At 40.0% G+C, this 26,696-nt stretch overlaps 1 protein-coding gene across 1 annotated transcript; it reads left to right on the top strand.

Moving 5' to 3' along the window:
- Nucleotides 1-396: 396 nt before the first annotated feature.
- Nucleotides 397-26,696, top strand: LOC125431327 (ralBP1-associated Eps domain-containing protein 2-like). The gene is made up of 10 exons (XM_048494092.1): nt 397-461; nt 1,960-2,023; nt 2,747-2,889; nt 4,356-4,447; nt 6,483-6,554; nt 10,055-10,124; nt 13,775-13,849; nt 18,539-18,581; nt 21,028-21,164; nt 26,479-26,696. Exons 4-10 carry the CDS (start codon nt 4,382-4,384, stop codon nt 26,694-26,696), a joined length of 681 nt encoding a protein of 226 aa, XP_048350049.1. The 5' UTR covers nt 397-461; nt 1,960-2,023; nt 2,747-2,889; nt 4,356-4,381.

A 26,696-nucleotide genomic window follows, 5' to 3' on the forward strand; every position in this document is an offset into this window, starting at 1 on the left:
TTAATAAATGTTTTAAATAAATAAGTCGTGTAAACCAAAGCATGGCAGATGAAGGTCCAGTTAACACTATTTTTCTGGTGACGCTAGCATCACCAAGGATGGCTCATGGTTTGATGTTACCCATTGCAAAAAGAAAACAATTGCAGCTCTTCTGGCCTGCCCCTCTCCACAGCAGCAGCCTGTGTCCTCTGATGCTGGGATTGGGGAAGCCTTGTTGACAAAATGCCACAAAACACTGCGGAGTTGCTACAAGAAGAGAGAACTGGGTAAAGTATTCCCTTCTCCATGATGCATTGAATGGAAATTGTGCTCACCTGTGTTTTCACCACCACCACCAGTGGAAGGTAGAAGTGATTTCACATAATTTCTCTTTTGCACTGCAGGTTCCCATGCAGTGTGGAATTTTATCCACAATATCCTCCCAAATCCAGCATCAGATTTTTGAAGAGAGGGGGCAAGTGGTAAAGTTCTACAATTTCTCCTCACTTGCAATTGTAATTACTGTTTGGAGGAATGAAGTTGTGAAATTTTAACCGCAAGGCAATATGATGTGGTCTTCAGCATTTTATTGTTATACTGTATTACGTACTGGAGTTTAAATATTATGCTCTAAAATAATAATGGATAAAATAATAGCTAAAAATAGTTCAGAGGATTTTGTGGTTCAGACTTTTGGGGCACACGGATATGCATGCTGCAGTTCTATTAATTGTAAAGATTATGCATCTGGATTTTTTTTTTCATTCCAAGAACTGTCTTTAGGCATGGTATTTCATGTTTTCAATGCTCTGAGCAGCAGAAATGCTATTTCTGTTCTTCAGTTTTTCCTTCCTAAATGCAAGAAAGGACAAATAACCTTTATGGAATTATGCTTCTTGGCTAGGTCAACAGTTAACCTTAGGAATATGTTACAAATATGCACACTTAACAAGAGTTCCTTTCACTATTGCCAAGAGAATGTTCAGAAAGTTAAATCATTGGTGGAAGATGATAATATATGATAGTCAGTTTTTTGGATGCAATTATTTATCGTGTTGAAAAGGAAAAACCAAGCTTGAAATTGGAGTATATTCTGTTGACAAATGCAGGAGGTGGCTTTTGTGGTTGAGGGCCATGTGGGAATCTGCACTGACTTTAGGAGATACAGGACAAGTTAAAATGAATTATCTGTACAGGATTCTATGAAATCCATTATCTTCCTTAAAAGAGTCCTAAAACATGCTGGAGACTTTGTATGTTAGCATTTCTTTGTTTGCACAGATATTAAATCTGTCTTGAAAGCCTGGACCATTGTAGATCTATCAATTAATTCCAGTTAACCCTGTGTTTTGTTCCCTTAACTCCTATTAAAATCCAAGACATCCCTTAAAGCTCTGACAAGCTAAGCCCCTTTCTCAAATGGCCTTTTCCAGGATCCACTGTAATTCTTAGAGAGCAGGGGAAATTGCCTTAACCAAGGTTTGCTCAGGGTAAATACAAACTTAACAATAGTTAATGCAAAACATTGTTTGGCAAACTATCTCCAAATCACATCCCAATTTGCAGTCAATCTTGAATAATGGTTTTGGTGGTTAGACACAATGCTTAACCATGCTTAAGGAAAACATGTGTGGATGGTTAAGCATAAGATGCCTGTAACTCTGGGTCAGTTGTGAATGTTTAAATATTTGTCAGGCTGTGGATCTTCTTTTCAGAGCAGTTCTTTCCATAAATATCTGAAAGTCATTAAATTTACTTGACTCTAATCTATCAGAAATCATATGGATATTCTCACCAAGTAGGAAAAAACTGGTAGTAACAGATGATTTCACATTTGCCGGTCTACTGTGGCAAGAACTGCACAATTTTCCGGGCTCAAGAGTGTTTTTAAAAATAATCAGTTACTGGTACTAAAAAATCATGGAAATTGCTAGCAATAGTCTATTATTTCCTTGTCTGATGAGCCTTTATTCTTGATAGGTTCAGTGGCTAAGAACTTCTTCACAAAATCTAAGCTGCCCATCCCTGAACTTTCACATATATGGTAATTATTATTTTACAATTCACAATAATTTCGTTGGATCTTTTAAAAACTGCTGTGGTGTTGATAAAGAAATCTTTATCAATCGCTCTCATTAAAATCACTTTGAGGTTCAGGTATGTTGTCTTTCCTTTCGTCTTATCTTTATAGACATATTATGCCTTCTCAGGACTACAGAGATTTGAACATAATGTAAATTTGGATTATTTCTGAATGCTGTCTTAAATAATATAATTAACACAACAGGTTGCTAGATAGTTTTGCAAAGAGAGTTCAGATAAACACACATTTGGATTAATTAAGAACTTCTAATGGTTCAGTTCTGGCTATCCTCATTAGATAGAAGTTGATTAGTTCGAAACTTTCCAAATAAGCACAGCTACATAATTCATCAACCCTTTACTAATGAGATCTCACCCTGATTTTAATTGATCTGTTTAGCAAACTTAGCAGATGACCTGCTACAGCAATTTATTTTCAGAAATATTTCTGCATTTGTAAGGCGAAGCAGCTTGTAAATAAGTTGAACTTGTATGAATGTACCACAAAATGTCTTGGAATAAAATTGCACTAGTTTCATGAAGTAGATTTTAAAGATGCGACTTAACAAAATCTATGCTGTAAAAACCCATCTATCCCACAAGATATATATAATATATAAAGAGAAGGTAGATTTATTTCAGGATGCTCTGCAATAAAAGTCAGTAACAGCTGTCTCATTTACAGGGAACTTAGTGATGTAGACTGTGATGGAGCATTGACATTATTGGAATTCTGCGCGGCCTTTCACCTTGTGGTTGCTCGGAAAAATGGTTATCTTTTGCCAGACACTTTGCCAGAGACTCTACTGCCTGATTATCTTCAAACAGGTGATACCTCAATCCTTTGAGAAATTTAGCCGCAGTTGATTAAAATGGCCTGTTAACAAAAGTCTAGTTTTTGCTGAAAAATGAACTTTGAAATTTCTTTCTTACCTTTCACACTATTTATCTTTCGATCTTCTGCACTCCAATTATTTCTTAACTTTCTTCAAAACCAATAAAACAAGTAGTAAGAAGACAAAGACAAATAAAATAAATGCCATGGCAAGAGAACCATGCTACAATTGTAAGCTGTACCTGGAACCGGAACTTCGAATAAACAAACTTTTGAAAAAATAGAATATTTTTCTATTGCCTCAATCCCGCTGTCCCACCCTTTTCTTTTATCTTCCCTTTCCTTTTGTCCTCTTCCCCATCCATGACTTACTCCATCCTATGCCTGCATGAAGTCCAGTTGCACAGCATAATGCTGATCATAGGGAAGTGAGGATCTTTCCACACAAGTCACCTAGAACATTTCCAGAACATTTTCCCTTCTCCCTTTTACTTTGATGTTTGTCCACACTTACCCCCTCCAAAATGTTTCACGGCCACATGGGGTTTTTTTTAACTTCTTTGTTGAAATGATACTTCATTGAGTCATTTCTTTGATTCCCTGTAGCTCCATTTAATTGATGCTTCATTGATTCAACCAAAACAGGAAAAACCCCTTACACACAAATTGTGGAAATAGAGGTGAGAGGGAACAGAATGAGATGAGGGACATGAAAAAATGGCACTGAGAGGAAAGTTGGACAACTGCACAGAGGCGTGGAAAACGGCAGTGGGAAAGATAAAACTAACAAAATATAGTGCCTTTTGGAACTTGCAGCAGCTGTATGGAAGTCAGTTTTGGTGGATCTATTTCTTATTGCCACTATAACTTTTAAAGCCCTCCTCCCATCCTATAGGCTTGTCTAATTGCAGACTTTCTTATCATGCGTTGCTAGAATCAAAGGCAATTGTCAAGACTTCTTTGATTAATTTACTGCCAGCTGTCAATTTATTCTAGAGTTGGATACACAAAAACAAAAGGTTTTATAGTTACATTGTCCACTTTGACAAAGAGATTATAGTTTAAGATTAAGATCTTCAGAGAACATCCAGAGAGAGCTTTCCAGATTTTCATTTTAGTGCTGTTGTAGGTGTTTGGGAAGGCATTTTCTTCTCAGGATGCTGTAGAAGAAGAATAATTGAATAATGCAGAGTGCATCCAATCCCCTGCCAACTGGTTGTTCTTTAATTCTTTCTCTCTTCCCTGTACACTGTGTTTTAATGTTTAACAAATATGAACAGTATATCAAAATACAAAGTATTAAAAAGTATGAGTCCAGTGCGCTTCTATGAACATAAAACGATGTGTATATATGGTTGTAATGATGGCACATGCAACGTGAAGGCTGGGAATTTGTAAAATGAGGCTGTATGGAAAATTTTGTTACAAAGATTTGCATGCATCTCTGTCTTTTTTGCAGCTTCCCTCAAGACTCAGTGTGACTGTATGTTGAATTCTTATTCAGAAACATTGTCAGTAGGTCAACAAACCAGAGATTTCAGCAGGACTGAGGTAAAAACTTGATCTAGTAGGTGATAGGAATTCTGTTGTTTGCATACCATTTGTTCTGCTGTGGAAGTGTTATTCATTGTATTTCAATATCAGCTTCAAAAGGAGCAGCTCTATTTGGCAAACAAATACGTTAAATGGACATACAAAGACCAGTGCTTGGCATTGTCTACTATGAACTTCTGTAGCATTTCAGAATTTCTAGAAAACAGAGGTCTAGGTATTTAATATCCTTTTAAAAAATGGGCACAGACCCAGGTGTCCTGTATACAAATAATATATACTGAACCACAGCAGTGATATGCAGGCTGAGGGTAACATTGTGGTGGACTCATTTTGGTATCTTTGAGTCAGGAGTAGTACCAGTTTACCAGTAGGGTACCAAACAGTTGCCTTTGCCAAGTTGCACTCCACCTTCTAGTTTGTTGTTCAATGTATGCATAAAAGTAAACTATCAGCAGCTATATAGCAACCCCTAGTGTGCCTTCCAAAAGGTGGCCCACCTTTTTTTGCTTGGTATTTTATATTTATTAATTAATTAATTAATTAATTAATTAATTAATTAATTGTTGGGTTTTTTATACCACCCTACCCCCGAAGGGCTCTGGGCGGTGAACAACATAAATCACATGTACAGTAACCCTTGAATACATTAAAAGTTTAAAACGCAGCGATCAGTAAAACAATGTCTGCAATAACCCTCATTAAAAACCTCCCAAAAGGGGGAAGAAAATGGGTCTTATAGATGGTAGGAGACCCAAAAATAAAGAAGAAGAGAAGGAGGAGGAAGCAGGGGGCACCTATCTTCCTTGCTGTATTCCAAAAGCAGGGCTGCATTTGTACATGGATAAGATAGACCACAATTCTGGGGCTTCTTTCAAATCTATACAGCGAGGTCATTCACCAGAATTCCTTCTGACCCCATTACCAATGACTGCCAGCAGCCACACACCAGCAGTTAGTGCTGTATTGTGCACAAGCACAGCCTTGCTCTCAGTGCAGTCAAGCCAGGAAGCAGACATGGGAAGTTGCCAGCTTCATGTATGGCGCTGTGGTCTGAAGAGCAGGATCTGCCTCTCCTCCTCTCTATTAGAAGCACCTGTAGCCAGCAGAGATCTGGGCCACCTGGAACAGTAATAGACAGTGCAAAAGAAATAAGACCCTATAAGATGATACACTGGTGTCATCTTACTTTTAAAGGTGCTTTTATCCTGCAAGCAGACTCAAGGTGACATGTAGATGTAGCAGGTTTTTAGGCAGTTGGCCAGAAAGGTTGCCTACCTCTGCTATGGAGGAACTTTTATTTGTCCTCATCCAGGAGAACTGCTGTGTACTTGGAGGACTTTAGTTCACATAGATAATCACTTGCCACGGAAACAGCTAGGAAACAGTGAAACGGGTGGGGATAAGCTTCCGAGCAGTATTCTGGACTATTTGAGCCCAAGCATCTGTGCATCTGTAAACTGAAGCAGGATAGAGAAATTGCTTTAGATCTTCCTCTGGCAGGAGATGGAGAGGTGACAATTTAGATGGGTGTAATTGCTGGGTCCCATGAACAGGACACACTTCATAGCTGAGAGTGGGGAAGCAGGAGTATGAGTAGAAGGCCGACATGAAGAAAACTGAAAGAGTTCCTAATTGGGGTGAGTGGGAGAATTTGGCAAATGCAGCTTCAGGGAAGGTCTGGGATTGATGGTTTCTTAGCACGTCTCAAACAGTATGTATTGCTTACCTGTCATACATCAGCGGGGTGAGGAGGAGAGTCTTTTACATTTTTATGTTTGCCAAGAAACAATTTTCATTCAATGTAAAGATAAATATAAAACTGTAGGTCTCAGAAGTGTTCTATCAGTCATAATTAGTGATAAATGTTACCTTAAAATTCATCAGAAACTGCTTAACTTTCTACTAAGTATGTCTACACTGAAGATTGGAGTTGCCTCTAGTCTTTGAAATACTGCTGATGTGTTTTTTCCACTAAAAAGACAAATCTGTAATTTATTCTCCCTCTCTCTTTGTCCTTTCTAAAAATAATCAGCTGGAAACTGTCCGGGAGCATCCAAACAACTCAGAGCCATTGATTCTCCTCAAGACAACTTCTGTTGAACCGGTTGGTGACCATTTATTTCTTAATATTCATATGTTGTATTGAGCTATCATGTGATCTGGGTCTTGTCTCATTATGTCCTCTTGAGTTGGGTCATCTTTTTCAGTTTTGGCATTCTGAGTCTCATGTCACAGCATTGAACAAACATTACAGTGATTGAGATTTTAAAGTTATGATGCTCTTAATTGTCAAAATCAATGGTGGCATAGATAGAACAATGGTTGGTTGGTAGGGATAGTTATTTAAATTGACTCTTGGTTCTGCTGGTCATCTGCACATTGCATTTGGTTCTTCTGGACTTGCAAAAGTGTCCCCCACCTTGAGTTTCCACCGCAGAAAGTCTGTGGTTTTACATTACTTTTATTGAACTTGCACTGTCGGAGTGGCACTGGTTTTTTCCTGTGCATACTGTTAACCGGTTCTGTTGGGTCTGCAAAAGTGCAGTCCCTTCAGTTTCTACTGTAGAGATTATCTCATTTTACATTGGTTCTGTTGGGCTTGCACTGCCAGTGTGACCCTGGGTACTGTTGGGTATTTATACATTGCAGTTGGCTCTGCTGGGCTTGCAAAAGTTTACCCAGATGGAGATTCCAATGTAGAGATTCTCTTGTTAGATTTTAGTTCTGCTTGTCTTGGCGCATCCGCTTAAGGTTCTACTGGGCTTAGTGGAATCTGCAGTGGTTCTATTGGGCTTGTTATGTTGGTTCTTTCATGGGAGAAATTTGACCAATGATTGCTGCTTGCAAGTTAGCTTTTGCCCTAGAAGTTGCTTGGATGGTCTCTTTCCTTCAGGAAATAATGGAAAATGGCTCGGTCCACCCTGTGCAAAAGCCAATATATATGAAATTTAGAGGTTATTTAAAGGACAGGTACCAGCAACTCCCCTGCAATTTTGGCACCTACAACTTTTAAAACAACTCCCACAGCCATCTGAAACATTTCTACTTAGGGAATAATGGACCTGAAAAATTCAGATCCCCTCCTCCCCCCTGAATCTGACTACCATATCAGTGTTGGAATATCAGGAATACTGATACTTTTCAGGTCCAATATACACAGATCAGAAAAATATTGATTTTTTTTACATACCCCAATGCTAACTGAGCAGTTGTGAAGGTGTCATCGCTAGTTTGTCATTCAAATGTATGTCACACAATCATGACTCTGGGGAAATGTTCCTTCACCAATAAGCTTGATGTTCTGCCCATGTACTGGAAATGTAAAAAAACTAACATACTGTATAAATTTAGCTGTGACTGATTTTATCTGAACTCTGACCCGTCCTTAACCATGGAAATGAATAAGCTAAGCAACCTGTTGCAGGGAAGAATCTGGACATAAGCATAAGCATAAGCATTTATTGTCATTGTGCACGCACAACGAAATTTACAGCAGCATTCCTCAATGCACACAATTTCAGACTCATACATCATACTCATACAATTTCATACAATACATCATACTCATACACTTTCAGACTCATACATCATCCTCACTTCCCCCTTCCTCCACCCAACCCTACACAGCCCCAAACATATCAACATGAAGCCACGGAGTTTAGCATAGCCACAGCTCTAGAGTAAAAAGCTGTCTCTAAGCTCTCTTTTGTCCTAGAGGATTTGATAGGTCTCCTGTATCGCCTACCAGATGGTAGCAGTTCAAAAAGAGAGTGTGCTGGATGAGACGGGTCCTTCAGAATATTTTGGGCTTTTTTAGGATTCGGGAATTATAGAGTTCTTCCAAGGAGGAGAGAGGGCAGCCGATAATCCTTTGTGCAGTAGTGATCAAACCCTTTGAGCCGCCTTCCCATCTGCCACACTGTGCAACTGGGAGAACCATACACAGATGCAGTAGGGTTAAGACACTCTCTATAGGCACAGTGGTAAAAGGACACCAGGACGTTTTCCATCCAGTTGTTAAGCTTCCTTAAAAGTCTCAGATAGTACAGTCTTTGCTGGGCCTTCTTAACCACCGCGGCAGTCTGTATGCCCCAGGTTAAGTCCTCTTTAATCACAACGCCCAGAAATTTAAAACTAGCCACCCACTCTACTTGATCTCCATTTATAGTCAAGGGCTGAATTTCTGAACTATTCCTTCTATAGTCCACTATAAGCTCTTTTGTCTTGTTAGTATTAAGAACCAGGTTATTTTCCCTGCACCATGAGAGCAGTCGGTCCACCTCACTCCTATAAGCAGACTCATCCCCTCCAGAGATGAGCCCCACCACCGTTGTGTCATCGGCAAATTTGATAATGGTGTTACTAAGATAGACAGGAGTACAATCATATGTATAAAGGGAGAACAATAAAGGGCTCAACACATAACCCTGTGGCGTTCCCATATTTAGAGTAAGAACTGAGGAAACCCGATTTCCCAGTCTAACCCTCTGGGAACGTCCAGACAAGAAGTCCCTAATCCACAAACAGATTGAATGTGAGAGTCCAAGATCCACATGCATGCTATGTGGAATATAGTCTGCTTCTCAGGCTTTCAGAGTTTTAGAGTGTTGTGTAATATGAATGTCAGTCAAATTGCCTATTACAAATGGGAGGGGTCGCAACTCACAATGATTCAGTTTTACTAGTTTTAGATTTTTAACATATTTATTTCAAATATCAAATCAATCTTGAGTCACATTAAACATATGAGCAGCACAGTTGCCTACTCCAAGCCTGAACTGTCTTGAAAATGTTTTGAACATTTTAAAATATTATGTCTGTTACTATTTCAAAGCTTTATTATACCACTCACATGCAACTTTATTATACCACTCACATACCACTCACTCTATTATTATTATTATTATTATTATTATTATTATTATTATTATTATTATTATTATTATTATTATTATTATTATTATTATTATTATTATACTTGTGTACCGCCCTCCCCCGGAGGGCTCAGGGCAGTGTTATTATACCACTCACATGCAAATATTTGCATAGAGCAATGGTAGTCCCCCACCATTTTTTCTCCTTAATTGTAGATTGCAAGATCTCTTCTTCTAACACTGCATAACGTATCTATGCACTTTTTCAATAAAAATATTAAGAGAATGAAACAGTGCACAGGCAAACAGTGCATCTGGCCTCCCGTGGGTTCATAAAAGGGGGAATAGATTAGCTGAAGCCATCTTTAGTCTAATATTTTATGTATTTTAATTAATTTATATATATGATGTTTTAACTTTTTATTTTGTTGGAAACCGCCCTGAGGGCGGTATACAAATACAATAATAAATAAATAAATAAATAAATAAATAAACCTCAACAAGTCTACCCACTTATTCATTCTGTTAGGTCAGGATGTTGTACTGCTAGTGTTGGATTCCAAATGATATGTTATTTTTCAGAATCTGCTCATTTGCTTGTATGTTTTGCAGGAGATAGCTTAGCTGTCCATTTCTGTCAGCCTGTAAACTCAAAACTTCTTCAAGTATTCTTTGTTTTTATTGGTTTATATGTCCTCACAAACTGCTGCTCTTCTCTTCTCTGTGTAAGGAGACTTCTCTTGAAGATGCACCTGATAAAATTGCCCTGACACAGGATGCAGTTAATGATGACAAACAAGGTACAATACCAAGCTGTTGTCTCTTAATTAATTAGGTTTCAGGTCATAGGCGATATTTTATACAGTTCCCTTTGGCTGAGAAGATCAATATTGTCTGAGTCAGTTATGCAGCAGTATCACTTTGAATGGGCAAAACAAATGAGGAGGCTTCTCACTAGTCAGACAGAAGAACAAAATTGATGGGAACCATAATATTGATAGATAGATATGTACATAACTTTGGTCATTCAAACCCATATTTTAACAATACAATGCTTCCAAGTTGGGAATCACATTTCATTTCTTCTATAGAGCAGAATTTCTACAAATGCCTTTTGACATTGGTACACTTGGTATAAAATTGTATGGTATACTTCTAAACATCTCTTCATACTTGTCTGCCTGATAACATGAATGCAGAAATGGAACATCTATCAGTGGATCAAAACAGTTCTTAATTGGAACTGCAAACCTTTCATCATTGATATGGAAAAAAATCATTTTATGTGGTCTGTTTGCTAGGTAGGGTTATAGTAATAGTCTTTTGCTTCTTCCCAAATAGTATAGTCCTTTGCTCCTTCCCAAATAGCAAATTTAAATAAAAAGAAAATTTAAATAGCAAATTTAAAGCTTTCTCCCCATTAGATTCATGTACTCCTGTTGTTAGATGAGTATCCTGTTTTCAAAAATTATATACGATGACTCTAAATAAACGTTTACTTCTTCAGAATGTAAAAATTAGGAAAATGGACACCATTCTCTGTTGGAGAGGTAAAATCATATATTAGCCAGCAGAAAAATGCTAAAGCTCCTGGCCTTAATGGAACTACTCTGGAAATATTAAAAGCAAATAAATATTGGTGGGTACTCCTTGTTCAAAATTATTATTTTTATTTTTTTCTACAAATTGGGTTTGCCACTCTACAAGGAACCAGAAAAAACACACATAAAACATACAAGTGTCAACTTTTGTTCCCTGAAAAAATTAGCTCCAAACCCATATAAAGACCATAAGTATATAAAAAAACCAGAATCCAGAATAGAAAAAATACCTACATGGCTCCCACCTTGCCTTCTCTATACATAACAGATCTAGAAAACATTTACCCCTTTACTTATATATCAGCTACTTCAAAGTTACTCTTCTCTCTCTTTCAACTCTATCTCATTTTTGTATTTCATGCATTTAAATTATGAGTAACAATAATTGACTACTACTTATTTTTGTATGCTCCATACCCTTTCCAGCCATTTTTATATTTCAAATCTTTTAACTCTATATCAATTTTCCTATTTATCCATTTTCTTTCCTGCTTGATGCCTTAGTATTTCATATTTCGTATATCATACACTACTATCCCTCCTCCCACCTTATCTCTTTATTTAATCTCTTGGTATTTCTTTAATAAAACAATAAGAGAAAGAAGATAGCACTTCCATACTGTTTAAAGTTCTTTTTTATTCTTGTTGAAGAATTTTCTTGCTTCTTGGACATCAGTGATCTTCTGATAAATTTCATCAAATGTGAAACCTAATTCTTCCATCATAAGCCATTTGAATGGTATCTTTTTCTTCTTGAATGCATCTGTAAGATACTTGTAATCCTTCCTTTCCGCTAATATCTTGTGTGGTAATTCTCATAATTATGAGCTCCTGACCTTGATAATAGCATCTCCCTTTTAAAATGCGTGTGAAGGATATCTTCTTTCAGTGATTTTAATGTCAGATAGAGCACATAGTCCTGTGGTGAATTTTTACCCTTGGCCGCTGCTGATCTTACATGGTAGATTTTAACTACTTAAGATTCCATTCCTGTGACCTTAAGAGACATTAACTTCTCCAGCTCCAGAATAAATTCCTTCGAAAGGTTTTCTCCCTCTTTTTCTGAAATACCTCTGATTCTTAAAGCACATTCTTTTTGCCTCATCTGCACACAGATTGTTTTTGCTTGGTGATGTATTTCTTTCTGGTCCACCTATACCTTTATTTCTGCCATTTTAGAGTGTAATTTTTTTTCCAGATCAGCAGTTAATCCTCTAATTTCTGTCTTCATTTCTCCTACCTCTCTCATAGCCTATGTGTTCCACCTTATGCTTTAATTCTACCATATCCTTTTGCATGGCAGTTGGTAGTAGCTCAATTCTTTGTAGTGGTTCTGGGGTCAGAGAACCTGATTCCATCCGCCCCTTTCTTCTTGTGTCTGCCATTATCAACATGTTTTTGCAATTTTAATGATTTTAATTTTACACGTTCGCCACTAGATGTCTTATATCGCTCCATCTATTCAGTTTCTCCATGCTCCCTATTTTTTCCACCCAATGTTAACATTCATCAAGGTAACTTTTCTTTTATTGGATATTATATAAACTTTTTAATGAGCCTTTAAGCCTTTATAACTCTTTCATTCACTCTTTAAGAGTGGCTGCATAGGGCAGTTTTACAGCTCCAATTAAAGCCTCTCAGCCATAAAATGGTGGCTTCAAAGTTATGACACATTCATTCTGAGTACACTTAATACAAAGTGTTTATTAGAATTTTTTGGTTAGAAAAGGAGGATATTCTGGCATAAGAACAAGCAGGATTTAGAGCAGGTAGGTCAACTCTAGACCATTGCCTAACAATGCAACTTCTGGTAGAAAAATATGTATCAGGAGGTCACTCATTATTATATGTTGTCTTCATAGATTTAAAAGCAGTTTTTATATGATCTCAAGACCAAGACTATGGGGAAAAAATTAAAAACCACCTCTACTGATAAAAGGTTGCTCTATGTTATTCAGGCATCACATGCACATACTGCTATTAGAACCAGATGCAGTTGGGATGGATATTTTAACAGACTCCGTTAAAACATATAATGGTATCAGATAGGGTAGTATTCTGGCACCCAAACTGTATGTTTATTTTATTAAAAACATGGTAAATTTTTTGCTTTGTCTAGAATATCCCCCAAAATTAACACAGTGACATATATCAGTATCAGTTGGTCTCCTGAATTCCTGTGAGGATGTAAAGGGCATTAAAAGATTTGCTCTATATTGTGAATATTAATTAGTGATTAACTGTAAAAAAAACCCTCTAAGGTTATAAACCTTCAGGAAAACCCCAAAAAGTAGACATTGGGAGTTGCAAGGAAATAAATTAGAACAGTTATTAAATTTTAAATATCTTGGAGTAACATTACAGGCTTCAGGTGCAAAAACCATCCACAATTCCTCAGTTGCTGATTCGGGGAAGAAGACTGCAAATGACATTTTGACATTTTATAGACCACAAGGTGGGCATTATATCCACAATTATATGAATTGATTTATTTGCCAGATAACTGGGCTATCAAGCCAGCTCTAGAAGAACACCCTTTAAATAACAATTGGATTAAAATATAACACTCACACACATTCCTATTTACCATTTTCTGCCATTCATTCACAGCCAGAATACAAAAATGCCCCCTCAAATCACACTTTGGTAACAATGTATGTTTTCTCCCAAAGGCTATACGCAAAGCACAGAAACTTTTCAAAATGGGTGGGTAGAAAACATGACTCAGTGCACTGAGTTGTCATCTTTATAGAATGTATACTCTTTTTATAATAATAAGTGCTTTGTGGGATCTCTGTACATATTGATAATCAATACCAAATAACTTGTCACTTCTTATTTCAATTAAGGTCTGAAAATTAGCACATCAGTCCAAACAATACCAAAGGAATGTAAAGCATCTCAGCACTTGGCTGTCAAAACAGGTATGGAAATACACCCTGTTAAAAACAACCATTGTCCTGTTAGGATTAACAGCAACACACTAAGCCTTCCTACCAAAGGGCAAATTCCATTTAACTCAAGTACTTCCAAATAAAACTTTGTTTGGTATCAGGCTGTGTGTTATTGGAAATGTGAACAACATAACTTGATTTGAAATCCAGTTTATCTGAATAGTTTCTTATGTGAGCAATTAAAAAGTGCTTATATATTTAAACACAGTAGAATAATATAGAGGAGAGGAATTGTCAATAGAAATACATTGTGTATTAGTTATATAGCCAAAGCCAGCACCTGCCTAGCCACCAACGTGTCTAATATTTCCTGCTATTCCTCTAAACATGTGTTGCTATTCTGTCCCTGCAACGTTCCACATAGTGAAAATTCATATCTTGCCCAGCTGCAGAAAGCAGCATATGGCTGAAAATAGTCATCTCAAAAACATATTGTATTTTTTATGTTTTTGTTACTTTTGTATATCTCAGTTGCTCAAAAAAGCTCTGGATGGTGCATATTCTTAATCAGGTACTGGCTAAGCCAAGAATTCATAAGTGCAAACTATAGTTTTTGTTTTTGTTATGATGTAAGAATTGACATTGGTTAATTTGGAATCTAGGAACAGGGGATGACCAAGGGGGAGGTGTTGCTGCTCCTAGGCATATCTTGTAGTAACAAACCACAACCTGTCACTACACCCAAATCATGCCAGTATAAGAATCAGTGCCTTCTCAGCAGCAGAAGTCAAATAAGCAAAAGACTTCAATTATATATACAATATCTTGCAAGTGCTGTTTATGAACTTCCTTCCAAGTGAGCAGACATAGCTGTAGACTGCTAATTATTTTAAATATACTATCACTTTTTCTTAACTGGGATGTAGATATGGTAACTAGAATAGGTATGGGCCTAGGCTTACTTATTTCAGCATCTTTTCCTTTACTAACTTGTGAAAAAGGCTGGCTTTGCCCATCTGTTCTTATGAATAAGCATACTGTGTCTGGCACCACTTGTAATGATTTTGATCATAATTTTGAAGACCATTTGCAAATATGAGAAGCAATTTTTATGTACACAACTTGCGTAAAGGGAAAAAACAGAAAAATGGTGCTGTTTCTGAAACAATTTACATAGCCAAACTAAGTGCATAAAACTAAATTAATTTTGGAATTTTATTTTTTTAATGGCTAAAATTGTGACCTTAGGGTTCAACTGCAGTTATCCAGGAAAACTGTATCTTGTTTGTTTCCAGTTAAAAATTAACTACCTCCATCATAAGGAAGTATATAGCTATCTTTATATAGATAGCTATATTCTTTATATAGCTATCTGTTCAATATGACTCATCAGTGCAACTGAAGAGAGAAATGCTCCTAGAAATACTCCCAGAACTGAGATATCATTAGGAATCTTTGGATACCAATTTAAAGACTGAAGTTAGAGTGGTTGTACTCTTTGGTTGTTTGTCATATTTTTCATATTTACTAAGGTCCGTTAGGCAAGGAACACTTACCTCGGGACGCTATGCTGTGCAGTTCAGTTATATTGGGATCTCCTCGTGTTTCTCTGTTTACACACTGCTATTGTACAGCTTGCTTGCTAAAGTCTTCCAGGCCTCTGCTTTTCCTGGTTCTCTTAACTCCGCCCACCAACTCACTCTTAATTGCCTGAAGGAGTTGTTTACTGCTATTTAGAACAGAGATAAAAATAAAACGGAGAGTAGTGAAAGACCCAAGTAGCGCCATTAATAGACAACAGATTTTTACAATTATTCATAACCAGTGGCATATCTGCCTAGGGACAGGGGGTACCCTATGTCCCCGGACGCCTTCCATTTGGTCACGTGGGGGGGGGCGCCACCATTTCAGGGTCGTTTGTGTGTTTTTAAATTTTTTTAGTGTTTTTTACATTTTGGCCTGCAGGGGGCGCATTTTGTAATTAGGCCGCGGCACCAAAATTTTAAATTATCATCCAGAGATCTGTCTCTCGATGATACCACCTGGAGTTTGGTTATGTTTGTTCAGGGGCAGCAAAGTTATGAACCCCTGTAAAGTGTTTATCTCTCATTGTTTAATGGGAGCTAACAGGAAATGGGGGCTACCCGTTTGAGGGGACTGATCAACTTTGGTCCCCTGAACTCTACCCTCACTCAAACTCTGCGGTGGCATCATAAGAATCAGTTACCAGATGATATCGCCGAAATTTTGGTAAAGTCACTATTCTTGTGTAAATACACACTTACAGTAATCTCTGAAGAATTTGCTCCAGATTCTTCCAGTTTGCAGTGACTTTGCTCCACATTGCAGCCAATGGGGAATTTCTCAATGTAATTTAGGCTGCACATTTTTGAAGATATAACCAGATTTCTTCACAGGTGACTCAGGAGGGCCTCTTGGCAATAAAGCATCCAGTTTGAGATCTTTGCTTCTGGGGGTTCAATTTTATGTCTTCTCAATAAGCTTATTTTGTTTCTCTCCTCGCCTCCTCAGCATGAAAGCCTGTTGAGCTGAGTTCTCTCAGAACTCTTCTCAAACTCCCTCTCTCTTCATCACCAAAGCTTGAATGTTATTACTCAAGACCTCTTGAGCCACCTTGAAAGTCTGGCTTCAAAATATCTTCAAAAATGTAGAAAGCCAGTGCTTACATCTCCAGAAATTCTCAGAAGCTGCCAGACCGTTGAGATTTTCAGCAGTGGGAAAAATTACTTTTCCCACCATAGACTTCAGTAGGGTTTTCTGTTACATGCCCAGATGGCTCTGTGGTAGAGGTTCTCCAATGGAGGCACTGTGGTAGGGGTCTTGCTGTGGGGCATTTCCTGTAGGGCTGGGCTGGTGTGAGTCTCCTGAAAGGAACCGCCAACCAAATTTTGCTAAAATGTGTGGAAGAGGAAAATGCTGTGGGCACCAAGTTGAAGGTGAACCTGATGCCCACAGCATTCGGCCATCCCAGGCAAACTTTAGCAAAGTTGGCTGGTTCCTTTCAGGAGACTCACACCAGCAGCCCTGCAGGAAATAAGTTCCCCCACCCAGAGCAAGACCACTACCACAGTGCCTCCTGCTGAAACCTCTACCACAGTGCTAGCTGGGCATAACAGAAAGCCCCATTGAAGTCTATGGTGGGAAAAATAATGTTTCCCACCATAGAACTTGCTGAAGAGCTTGGCAGATTATGGGGAATTTTTGAGTGTGTAAGCACTAACCACACATTTTTGAAGATAGAGGCGCCAGACTTTCAAGGTGGCTCCAAGAGGCCTTGGGTAATAGCATCCAAGCTTGGTGAGCTTTAATTTTGGGGATGGGGGGGCATGAGTTGAGAAGTTCTGAGAGAACTCAGCCAGCAGGCTTCATGGGCAGGAGCATGAAAACAAAATAAGCCTTTCAGGGGCCCATAAAATTGAACCCTCAGAAGCAAAGGTCTCTAAGTCTGGATTCTATTACCAGGAGGGCTTCCTGGAGCCACCTTGAAAGTCTGGTGCCTCTATCTTCAAAAATGTGCAGCCTGCCTCAGAAATTCCCCATTGGCTACAATGGAGCAAAGTCACTGCAAAACAAAGAATCTTGGGCAAATTTCCCCTTTTGGTGCTCTGTAAGGGGTGTATTTTTAAAACTAGTGACACCAAAATTTCAGGGTATCATCTGGTAACTATTCTTATGATGCCACCCAAGTTTGGTGAAGTTAGGTTCAGGAGGACCAACATTATGGTCCCTCAAATGGGCAGCCCCCATCTCCTGTTAGCTCCCATTGAAAACAATGGGGATGGGGGCATTCCATTTGGGGGTCCATAACTTTGCTGTCCCTGAACCAAACATAACCAAACTCAGGTGGTATCATCAGGGCAGTCTCTGGATGATGCCCTGAAATCATGGTGCCGCTAGCTTTAAAAATCCCCTCCCTGCAGTCCGAAAAACACCAAAAATATTTCAAAAGCCCAAATACCTTGTGCATCTTCACGATTTGTTCTGAGATTTGGGTAGGGACATTACAATCCGGAAACTTTTTGTCTAAATGTGCCCACCAGCCTTAGCCCAGGATTCCTCGCTTGAATCTTGGTATTTGTTTCATCTGGAATCTCCAACCCCTCAAAAAAAAAAGTGATGTGCTGTTTCAGGGTGGGGGAGAGTCCACCCCCAAACAGCATCACCTTTCAATTTTTTTTTAATTGGGACCCCAGATTCTCCCTTTCAGGTGGATTTAAAAGAAGAATCTGAGCTCCTAGTTCAAACACCATTGAAAGTGATGCTGTTTGGGGGTGGATTCCACTGGAGGTGTTTTGTGAGAGATGATGCTGACATTTGTTTGGTAAATGTTTTGCTGGGGGTGATTTGTGAGAGATTTACATGCTTAATACCCACTTGCACTGGCTTGGAGTTGTTTCTCAGGCTAACAACCTACCTCATAGGGTTGTTGTGATTAGGAAATTAGGAAAAGAGTTGGTGGGGAGAGAGCCTTTTATGTTTTGATGGGAGTGGGAGGTGTTTTGTGAGCTGGTGCAAAAAATCATTGTTTGGTCATGGTGGGGGAGGGTGGCTGCCCATACACCGGGTGGGGGGGGGGGCGCGGCAAACTCAGGTTTTGTCCCCGGGTGCCAGTTTGCCTAGGTACACCCCTGTTCATAATTAAACATCATTGGTAAAGAAGACTTAGAAATGACTTTGACAAGTGATCTTTTGTTACAGTTTCTCAGGAATCAAACACTCTTAAAGCAAGACCAAGGTCCAGGTAAGCAACTCAAGAATTATGAATTATTTTTCTTACTGTTGTCTGTTTTTGCCCATAATCTTTTACATGTTCTATAAGTTGTCTCTTTAGAAGCAGTAAGGAGGTTTTTTGCATTTTATGAACCCAGGTGCAAAAATAACTTTGCCTTATATATAAGATTTACTACTGTTCTCGTTCATGACAGGTTTTATTGCTATGTATAATGGAAGTCTCATTAATAGTCATGTTAGATGTGAGCCAATTGCATACGATATTGGAGTACAGCTAGTTCAGACCTAGGCAAATGTTTTGATGAACATAACACAATAGAGTGTTAGAGATTTTTGCAGCATTATGAAGAGCTAATGTAATTTCAAGGATGTTAATTGTAAAATACCTTTTTAATATCAAGCCTAATATAAGACATGTTTTGTGTTCTATTAAAATGAAAATTACATTTATTGTAAAATTCTTCCAAATTAGTGACCATTCTTTCCAGAGTAATTTTGATTGTCATCAGAATTACTTTGGTGCTCAGGATAGATATAATTAGGATTTCATATAAAGTACTTAAATATGTATGAGTAACTTTGTATCAAAATATAAGGCAGCCTGCTTTTCTGATGAGCCAAGTCCTTGTGTTCTCAGTCTTGCTCTTGCTTCCTGTTTGGCAATGGCTGCTGGACACTTTCCCCGTCTATTGGAAGCTTTGATCTTCTGCTTCAATTTTTTCTTGTTCTCATCTGTCATACATTATGCATTAGAGGGAATATGGCACCTCCATGTTGCTTGTGCTCATTTGAGTAAAGACGGCAATCTTCCAGGAGAAAAGTTATGATTGCAACAACAGACAATATGTTCTTTCCTTACAGCCTTATCCTTTCATTTCATGTTAGTACACAGGATAACAATACAGAAGTTATTTAGTTCCATTCTGAGCAGAGTGCTAAAGTCTTATTCAGTGGTGGGATTCAGCAGGTTCGCACCACTTCGGCAGAACCGGTTGTTAAAATGGTGCTTGTAAACAACCAGTTGTTAAATTATTTGAATCCCACCACAGGAACTGGTTGTTAAATTATTTGAATCCCACCACTGGACTTATTGCATTATTGCAGTATTTTATTTAAAAATATGTGGAGGGGAGGGAGGGCGGACACAGATGGATCCATAGAGTCATTCATAAAGGGCAGCAGATCTGCTCTCTCAAATCAGATCCCCAGTGAGGATCAAACTGTACATTACATTGTGGGGCAAGTGTGGTTGGAATTCCAGACCTGCCTCACTTTTCCAGTAATCAAACATTAACTCCAAGAAAAGAATAGGTAACGTTCTGAAGAGTCCAGTTCTGCACAAAAAGAATCCCACACTGTCTTCTCTAACTGTAGTGGCCTTGGTAGAGCATTATTTGCATAACTTTGGAGATGTGCAAATACTGTGCCGCTCTAAAGTTATGCAAATAGGCTGTTTCAGCTTAGGAAAACTGCAGGTGCTGGCAGGAAGCCCTTCCTCCATGCCACAGTTCTGAGCAGAACCCGTGGACTTCAAAAATTCGTTTTCATGCACCTGCTGTGTGATTGCACACACAAAGCTTCATCCCTTCATATAGGCGGGAAGCTCACCTCTTTTAAATCCTGATGGGTGGGTGCTTCATTCAAAGAATTTCCTGGTGCTTAAGCCCTTTTGAGCAAGTATCAATGGTTATGAAGACTTACAGCCCAATCAAGATCCCCAGGTGGTCACAGATGGAGCTGCCCTGCCACCTCCAGAGGGCTTTCTTTCAGGACACCAGCACAGATCCTTGGTGGCCTGGACATTCAGCAGTGGCGTAGGAGGTTAAGAACTCGTGCATCTAATCTGGAGGAACCGGGTTTGATTCTCCGCTCTGCCGCCTGAGCTGTGGAGGCTTATCTGGGGAATTCAGATTAGCCTGTACACTCCCACACTCGCCAGCTGGGTGACCTTGGGCTAGTCACAGCTTCTCGGACCTCTCTCAGCCCCACCTACCTCACAGGGTGTTTGTTGTGAGGGGGGAAGGGCAAGGAGATTGTAAGCCCCTTTGAGTCTCCTACAGGAGAGAAAGGAGGGATATAAATCCAAACTCTTCTTCTTTTCTTTCACCACCCCACACCTGAGAGGTGGCCAGCCACCTGTGCCTTTGTTCCTTTCTCTGGCATATGTGCTGTTCTGCCAGCAGAGGTGGCAAATGTCTTGGCACGCCCCTCCACTGCTTCCTAAGGACATTCGTTCTCTCCTCCCCGAATGGACTCAGCATACCCCTTTTTTGTCTTATAGAATAGACTGATCCATGGAGCAGCCACTTGCCTCCAAATAGGAAGCACTATGCACAATAAAAAGAAAATATTTCTCTATCAAACTAATTCTCCAGAACCTATTTACATCAGTGATTACATTGGGTATTAAAGCACTAGTAATTTTCCCCCTTTAATTTTGTGTTCTTTTCCCGGAGGTCTTATTCTAGCACATCTATTGAAGATGCAATGAAGAAAGGGGGAGAACCTCCAACTCCCCCTCCAAGACCACAGAAATCACATTCCAGAGCATCCTCTTTGGATCTAAATAGAATGTTCCAACAAAACACACAAGGTAAAGTTGTACAAGTCCTTCAAACCTGGACTTTGCTTCCTCTTCAGAATGTTTTGTGATAATGTTTGTATGCAACCGAAGAAGCTATAAACCAAATATCTTCCCTCACAGAAAATTAGGGTTTGTTCATGCACATAGTATTATTTCTTGACTGTTACATTGAATGTGTGAATAAGTTGTTTCATACCTAACACAGAGAAAGTTACCATATTGTTACCTAGATGCATTACTTTTTAAAGGATTTGGCTCATGAATTCATTTAACAGGAAGAGAAATCAAACAGGAAGAAAAGGAGAAAGCAAACAATGTATTCAGTACGCAAAGATGTGAAATCAGGATTTAGTTCTTGATGTTTCTAGTGGTATATTGTTGGGCTTCTCTAGACTCCATAAAATTTCTGTTGACTGACTAGAAGCCTGTCTTACTTCTAGTTTAGCTGCATGGTGACTATATACTGTGGTTTTCTGGATACTTGGTATCCCTCATGCTTTTGCCTTCCATTTATTGAGCATCTTCTAGATCGTAATATCTAAGAGTCATGGTGTTTGTGTGATAAATAAATTATTATTATTATTATTATTATTATTATTATTATTATTATTATTATTATTATTATTATTAACGTTTATATAGCGCCCTCCCCCGAAGGGCTCAGGACGGTGAACATAAAGTATACAAGCAGAGCACAAAATAAAATCAACAGACAACCAGAAATAATTAAATTATGGCTCTGCACATATTAAAACTAAGCCCCATTAAAACACAGTGTTCTAGTTACAAAACACAATAACACAATAGATGGCGTCTCGCGGCTAAACCCCCTAAGAGGGGGGGACGGCTGGGTCCACTGATGTTATAAAAAAGGGGGGGCAATCAGCGGGGCAATCATTAAATGAACTCGAACAACCCCCCCCCCTTTCCTCCCATTTTTTCCCACCAGAACTTTTAGAATCAATGAAAAAATCCCTTAGAACATAAGAACATAAGAACAAGCCAGCTGGATCAGACCAAAGTCCATCTAGTCCAGCTCTCTGCTACTCGCAGTGGCCCACCAGGTGCCTTTGGGAGCTCACATGTAGGATGTGAACGCAATGGCCTTCTGCGGCTGTTGCTCCCAATCACCTGGTCTGTTAAGGCATTTGCAATCTCAGATCAAGGAGGATCAAGATTGGTAGCCATAAATCGACTTCTCCTCCATAAATCTGTCCAAGCCCCTTTTAAAGCTATCCAGGTTAGTGGCCATCACCACCTCCTGTGGCAGCATATTCCAAACACCAATCACACGTTGCGTGAAGAAGTGTTTCTTTTTATTAGTCCTAATTCTTCCCCCCAGCATTTTCAATGGATGCCCCCTGGTTCTAGTATTGTGAGAAAGAGAGAAAAATTTCTCTCTGTCAACATTTTCTACATCTGACACTTGGCTGTTTGAGCATTAGATATCATCTGATGGATCTGGTGAAGATTCAGGGGTGGATTAGGTTCACTTCACAACCTTCCATAGCTGCTAAAAAAGCTGTTCATCAGCATATTTTTCCAAGCTAAACCAAGAGAATTTTGTGAGGTTTTTTTTTTCCTTTTTAGTGGAAGCACTTAGATCAGTTAAGTGATATGCAACCATAAAAGTCAACTTGGGTGTTTTTGGGTTTTGTTGCTAAACTGGCTTTCACTCTGTTTTCTAAGATTGCAGCTTGGGGGTGTGGTCCTACTCTGTATTCCTACTCAATAAGAGCCAAATAGTTTTCAACTGAACACCAAAAGGCAAGTTTTGTTCTGATGGTGTTATCCCCCCCCCCCAATAACCAGCGCAGAAAGTTTATCTATGCCCTTTTCCTATGCCCTGTTAATATGCATTCTGGCTAGAAATTAATAACCAATAAGGAAGTTTTCTACTGTCTCCAGTGCAGAAAGTCTCTTCCAATCGAGTGCTTAGGTTGATTAGAGTGGGAGGAGAGACATTTTGAGTTGTGGTCCTATAGATTGAGCTACTTTTTAAGTCTGATCTTGTAGGCAGGGGACCCCAACATGGCACACATGGACTCCATGGTGCCTGCCAACACCCTCCCTGGCACTTGCTAACAACTTTTAGAAAGGGATGAGTCTTTTGCCCAGTAGGGAATCTGATAGGCTATCATAGCACTAGGGACATTGAGTTAGGCCTGTACAAGAAAACATATTATTTTTAATCAGTATATCCATTTTAAAAGGCATCCTGTTACATAGAGCTTCTGCCTGACATGTCGAAGAGTTATGCATAATTTCACTCCATGACACCTTTTGGGTTGTCCACAATCTTGTGTCAGAACTCCAAATGTGCCTGTGGGTTCAAAAAGGTTGAGAACCCTGTTGTAGGCCATATCAGGACAGTAAAATGTTTGTTTTCTACAGTGTAGCTGTTAGAAGTTTCACTGCATTATTTAGAGATTGTGAGACAGCAGAAGCCTCTGTGGGGATTGCCACTCATGCTTTGCAAAGGGATCTGTATTTGCTGTGATAAATGAACATGGCTACTCCTGTGTTCTACAGATTTAGATGTCATGTGCCATTCATAAATATGAACGCTAACATATATATCCATCACCTGTGAAAGAATTTGGAGTAGTAGAGCTGAGAAACTTAAATAGGATCCCGAGAAGCTGATTGGAGGCAGGATGACTAGATGGCTAGCTGGATCTTTGTTAAATGGAGTTTCTTTACTGGATATATTCAGTGAATATGTACCCTTATTGATTGATTGATTGATTGATTGATTGATTGATTGATTGATTGATTGATTGATTGATTGATTGATTGATTGATTGATTAAATTCATAGGCTGCCTCATCCTCGAAGGGCTCGAGGCGGCTCACAACACGGCTGTTTCAACAGCAAATTGATACAACATAAAAATTAACCCATTAAAACTCAGCAGCAATTAATAATAATAAATAATTAAAACAGCAAGATTGTGTAACACATATACACAGGCGCCCGATCTAAAGGCCAAAGAAAAAAGAAAAGAAGAAGAAAGAAGGGGAGGAGATAGGCAGGGCCCAAGATGGAATTAGGGCCCAACCAAGATGGTTCAGACAGGTAGCTTTGATTTCAGTTTCAGTGAGGGCAGTGGAACCGCGGCCGCCCCTCCAAAAGCCCAGTGGAATAGCTCTGTCTTACAGGCCCTGTGGAACTTGCCAAGATCCCACAGGGCCCGGACAGCTGGAGGTAGAGCATTCCACCAGGCAGGGGCCAGAGCGGTAAGGCCCTGGCCTGGGTCTAGGCCAGCCGCATCTTCACAGGGCCTGGGATCACCAGTAGTTCTGCCGCCGTTGATCGTAGTGGCCTATGTGAGACATAAGGGGTGATGCAGTCCCGTAGGTATGTGGGCCCCAGGCCGCGTAAGACCTTAAAGGTCAATATCAACACCTTGAAAATGATCCGGAACTCCACTGGGAGCCAGTGCAGGTGGCGCAGCACAGGGGTGATATGATCTGAATAATCACCACCTGTCAAAAGCCGAGCCGCCGCGTTCTGGACCAGCTTCAGCTTCCGGATCAGTCGCAAAGGAAGGCCCGCGTAGAGCGAGTTACAGTAATCCAACCTTGAGATGACCGTCGCATGGATCACCGTGGCCAGGTCGGACTGGGAGAGATAGGGAGCCAGCCGCAGTGCCTGGCGAAGATGAAAGAACGCAACCTGGGTAACATTGGCCTCCTGGGTCTCCATTGATAATGAAGAGTCCAGGCGGACCCCCAGGCTGTGCGCCAGGGATGTCGGGGCCAGCATGACCCCTTCCAAAACAGGCGGCTGAAATTCCCTCGGTCTCTCACCCCGGCCCAGCCAAAGGACCTCCGTCTTCGCTGGATTAAATTTTAACCTACTTTGCCTCAACCACCCAGCGACCGACTCCAGACAGTGCTGCAGAGCCGCAGGGGCAGAGGCCAGCCCCCTCTCCATCAACAGAATGAGATACCAGAAGATTCCTGTGGTGGCAGTTTCCAGCACAACTGGCAACAACATGGCCTAACACTGCATACCTGGTTCTCACAGAGATCCTAAACCTATGTTTAGGCTGCATCACTATAGAGAACAGGTAGGGGTTCACATGGCTGAATGCTCTACGTACATGCCAACTCTTATTTACATACCAATTCCTATAGAATACAGGATGTCAGAAAGATGGCTAGACTAGAACCCTGCTCCGTGATTTCCCCTCCTCTCTGGTTTTTAGGTATAGACAATTGTTATTTTTTAATAGAAGAACATTCAAGTATGTGAATGTTCTGCAGCTGAAATCTATTCATGGATGAGGTTTATTTCCAATTTTAAAAAATGAGATTTTATTTCCAATTGCTGCAGCTTTCTTTCCTTCCAATGATATGTACTGTAAATTTCTACTGAATGCTCTTATAACACTGACTCAAATTTGAGGGTTTCCCCCAACTTGCTGAGGAAAAAGACTGGAGCTGTATGACTAAGTGAAAACTTCCTCATACATACAGCTATGATTAGGATTTTAAAAAGCAGCAATAAAAGTTAGAAACATTACTCATTTATTCCACGGAAAGGGCACAGGTTTCCAAAGATAGCAGCAATTAGTGCCATTTTGAAATATGAAAGGATTACAGCAAATTAAGTGGAAGTACTGAGCATTGTTCCAGTCACAAAAAAATCTGTATCATTTCCAGATGAAGCATCTGGAAAATCTATGCATCTTTTGACTCACAGTGTTCACGCAGTCAACAGGAACTCTTATTAAATGAGCCTGGTGTAGGGTTGTGCTTCCTGATATAGATAGGGAGATCTTCTGCCCCCAGCTCTCCCTGTCCACTGCTGCTCAGTTGGGTGGCAGGAGAAAATTTCCAGGTGAAATTGGTGGTGATGATGTGCAAATGGCAACCTGGTGTGATGACATCACTTCTGGTATGACCTGGAAGACACCATCGTGCCAGGTGGTACACCAGTATTTGCCCCTTTAAGCAGTTCCTGGAGTTCAAACCAACACCGTTTTAAGCTAAAATCCCTTCGAGAGTCCGTGGCATATCAATAGAAAATGGAGCCCAGGGCAAAAACTGAGTTCCCCCGACCCCTCAATCTCGGGCAGATCACCTATCTGTCTGTGATAGCACTGACCTTGTGGTGAAGGAGGCACAGGGATGGATGGGTCAGGGAAGTCTTCTGCTTGGCCCTCTGACACTGCTCTCAGGGAGGGTGGTGGGGCGCCCTAGCTTTGGGCAACCTTCCTGGTTGATGGGTCGGTTGCAGAAGGAGCGGCTGAGGATTCGCAACTTTTTGGACAGCACAGACTAAGAAGGGAGGCAGCGTGGATGGCTCCCCGAAGGGGGAAACAGCCACCCAGGAGGCTGCAGTAGCCGGGAGAAGGAGCAGTTGAGGAAGGGGCAGCCCAGCCTGGCTACTGGCTGTCTTGGGCCGGGGCTAGGAGCTGGCAGCCGGAATGCCCAGTCTGGCAGTAGCAGGGCGTCTGCCCACACAGGAGGAGGGTGGCAGCAGCTGCAGCAGCTGAAGGGACTGTGGGGCGCCAGAAAAGCCGCCCACTAA

This window comes from Sphaerodactylus townsendi, linkage group LG04, assembly GCF_021028975.2.
Source record: "Sphaerodactylus townsendi isolate TG3544 linkage group LG04, MPM_Stown_v2.3, whole genome shotgun sequence".
NCBI classification, from domain to species: Eukaryota; Metazoa; Chordata; class Lepidosauria; order Squamata; family Sphaerodactylidae; genus Sphaerodactylus; species Sphaerodactylus townsendi.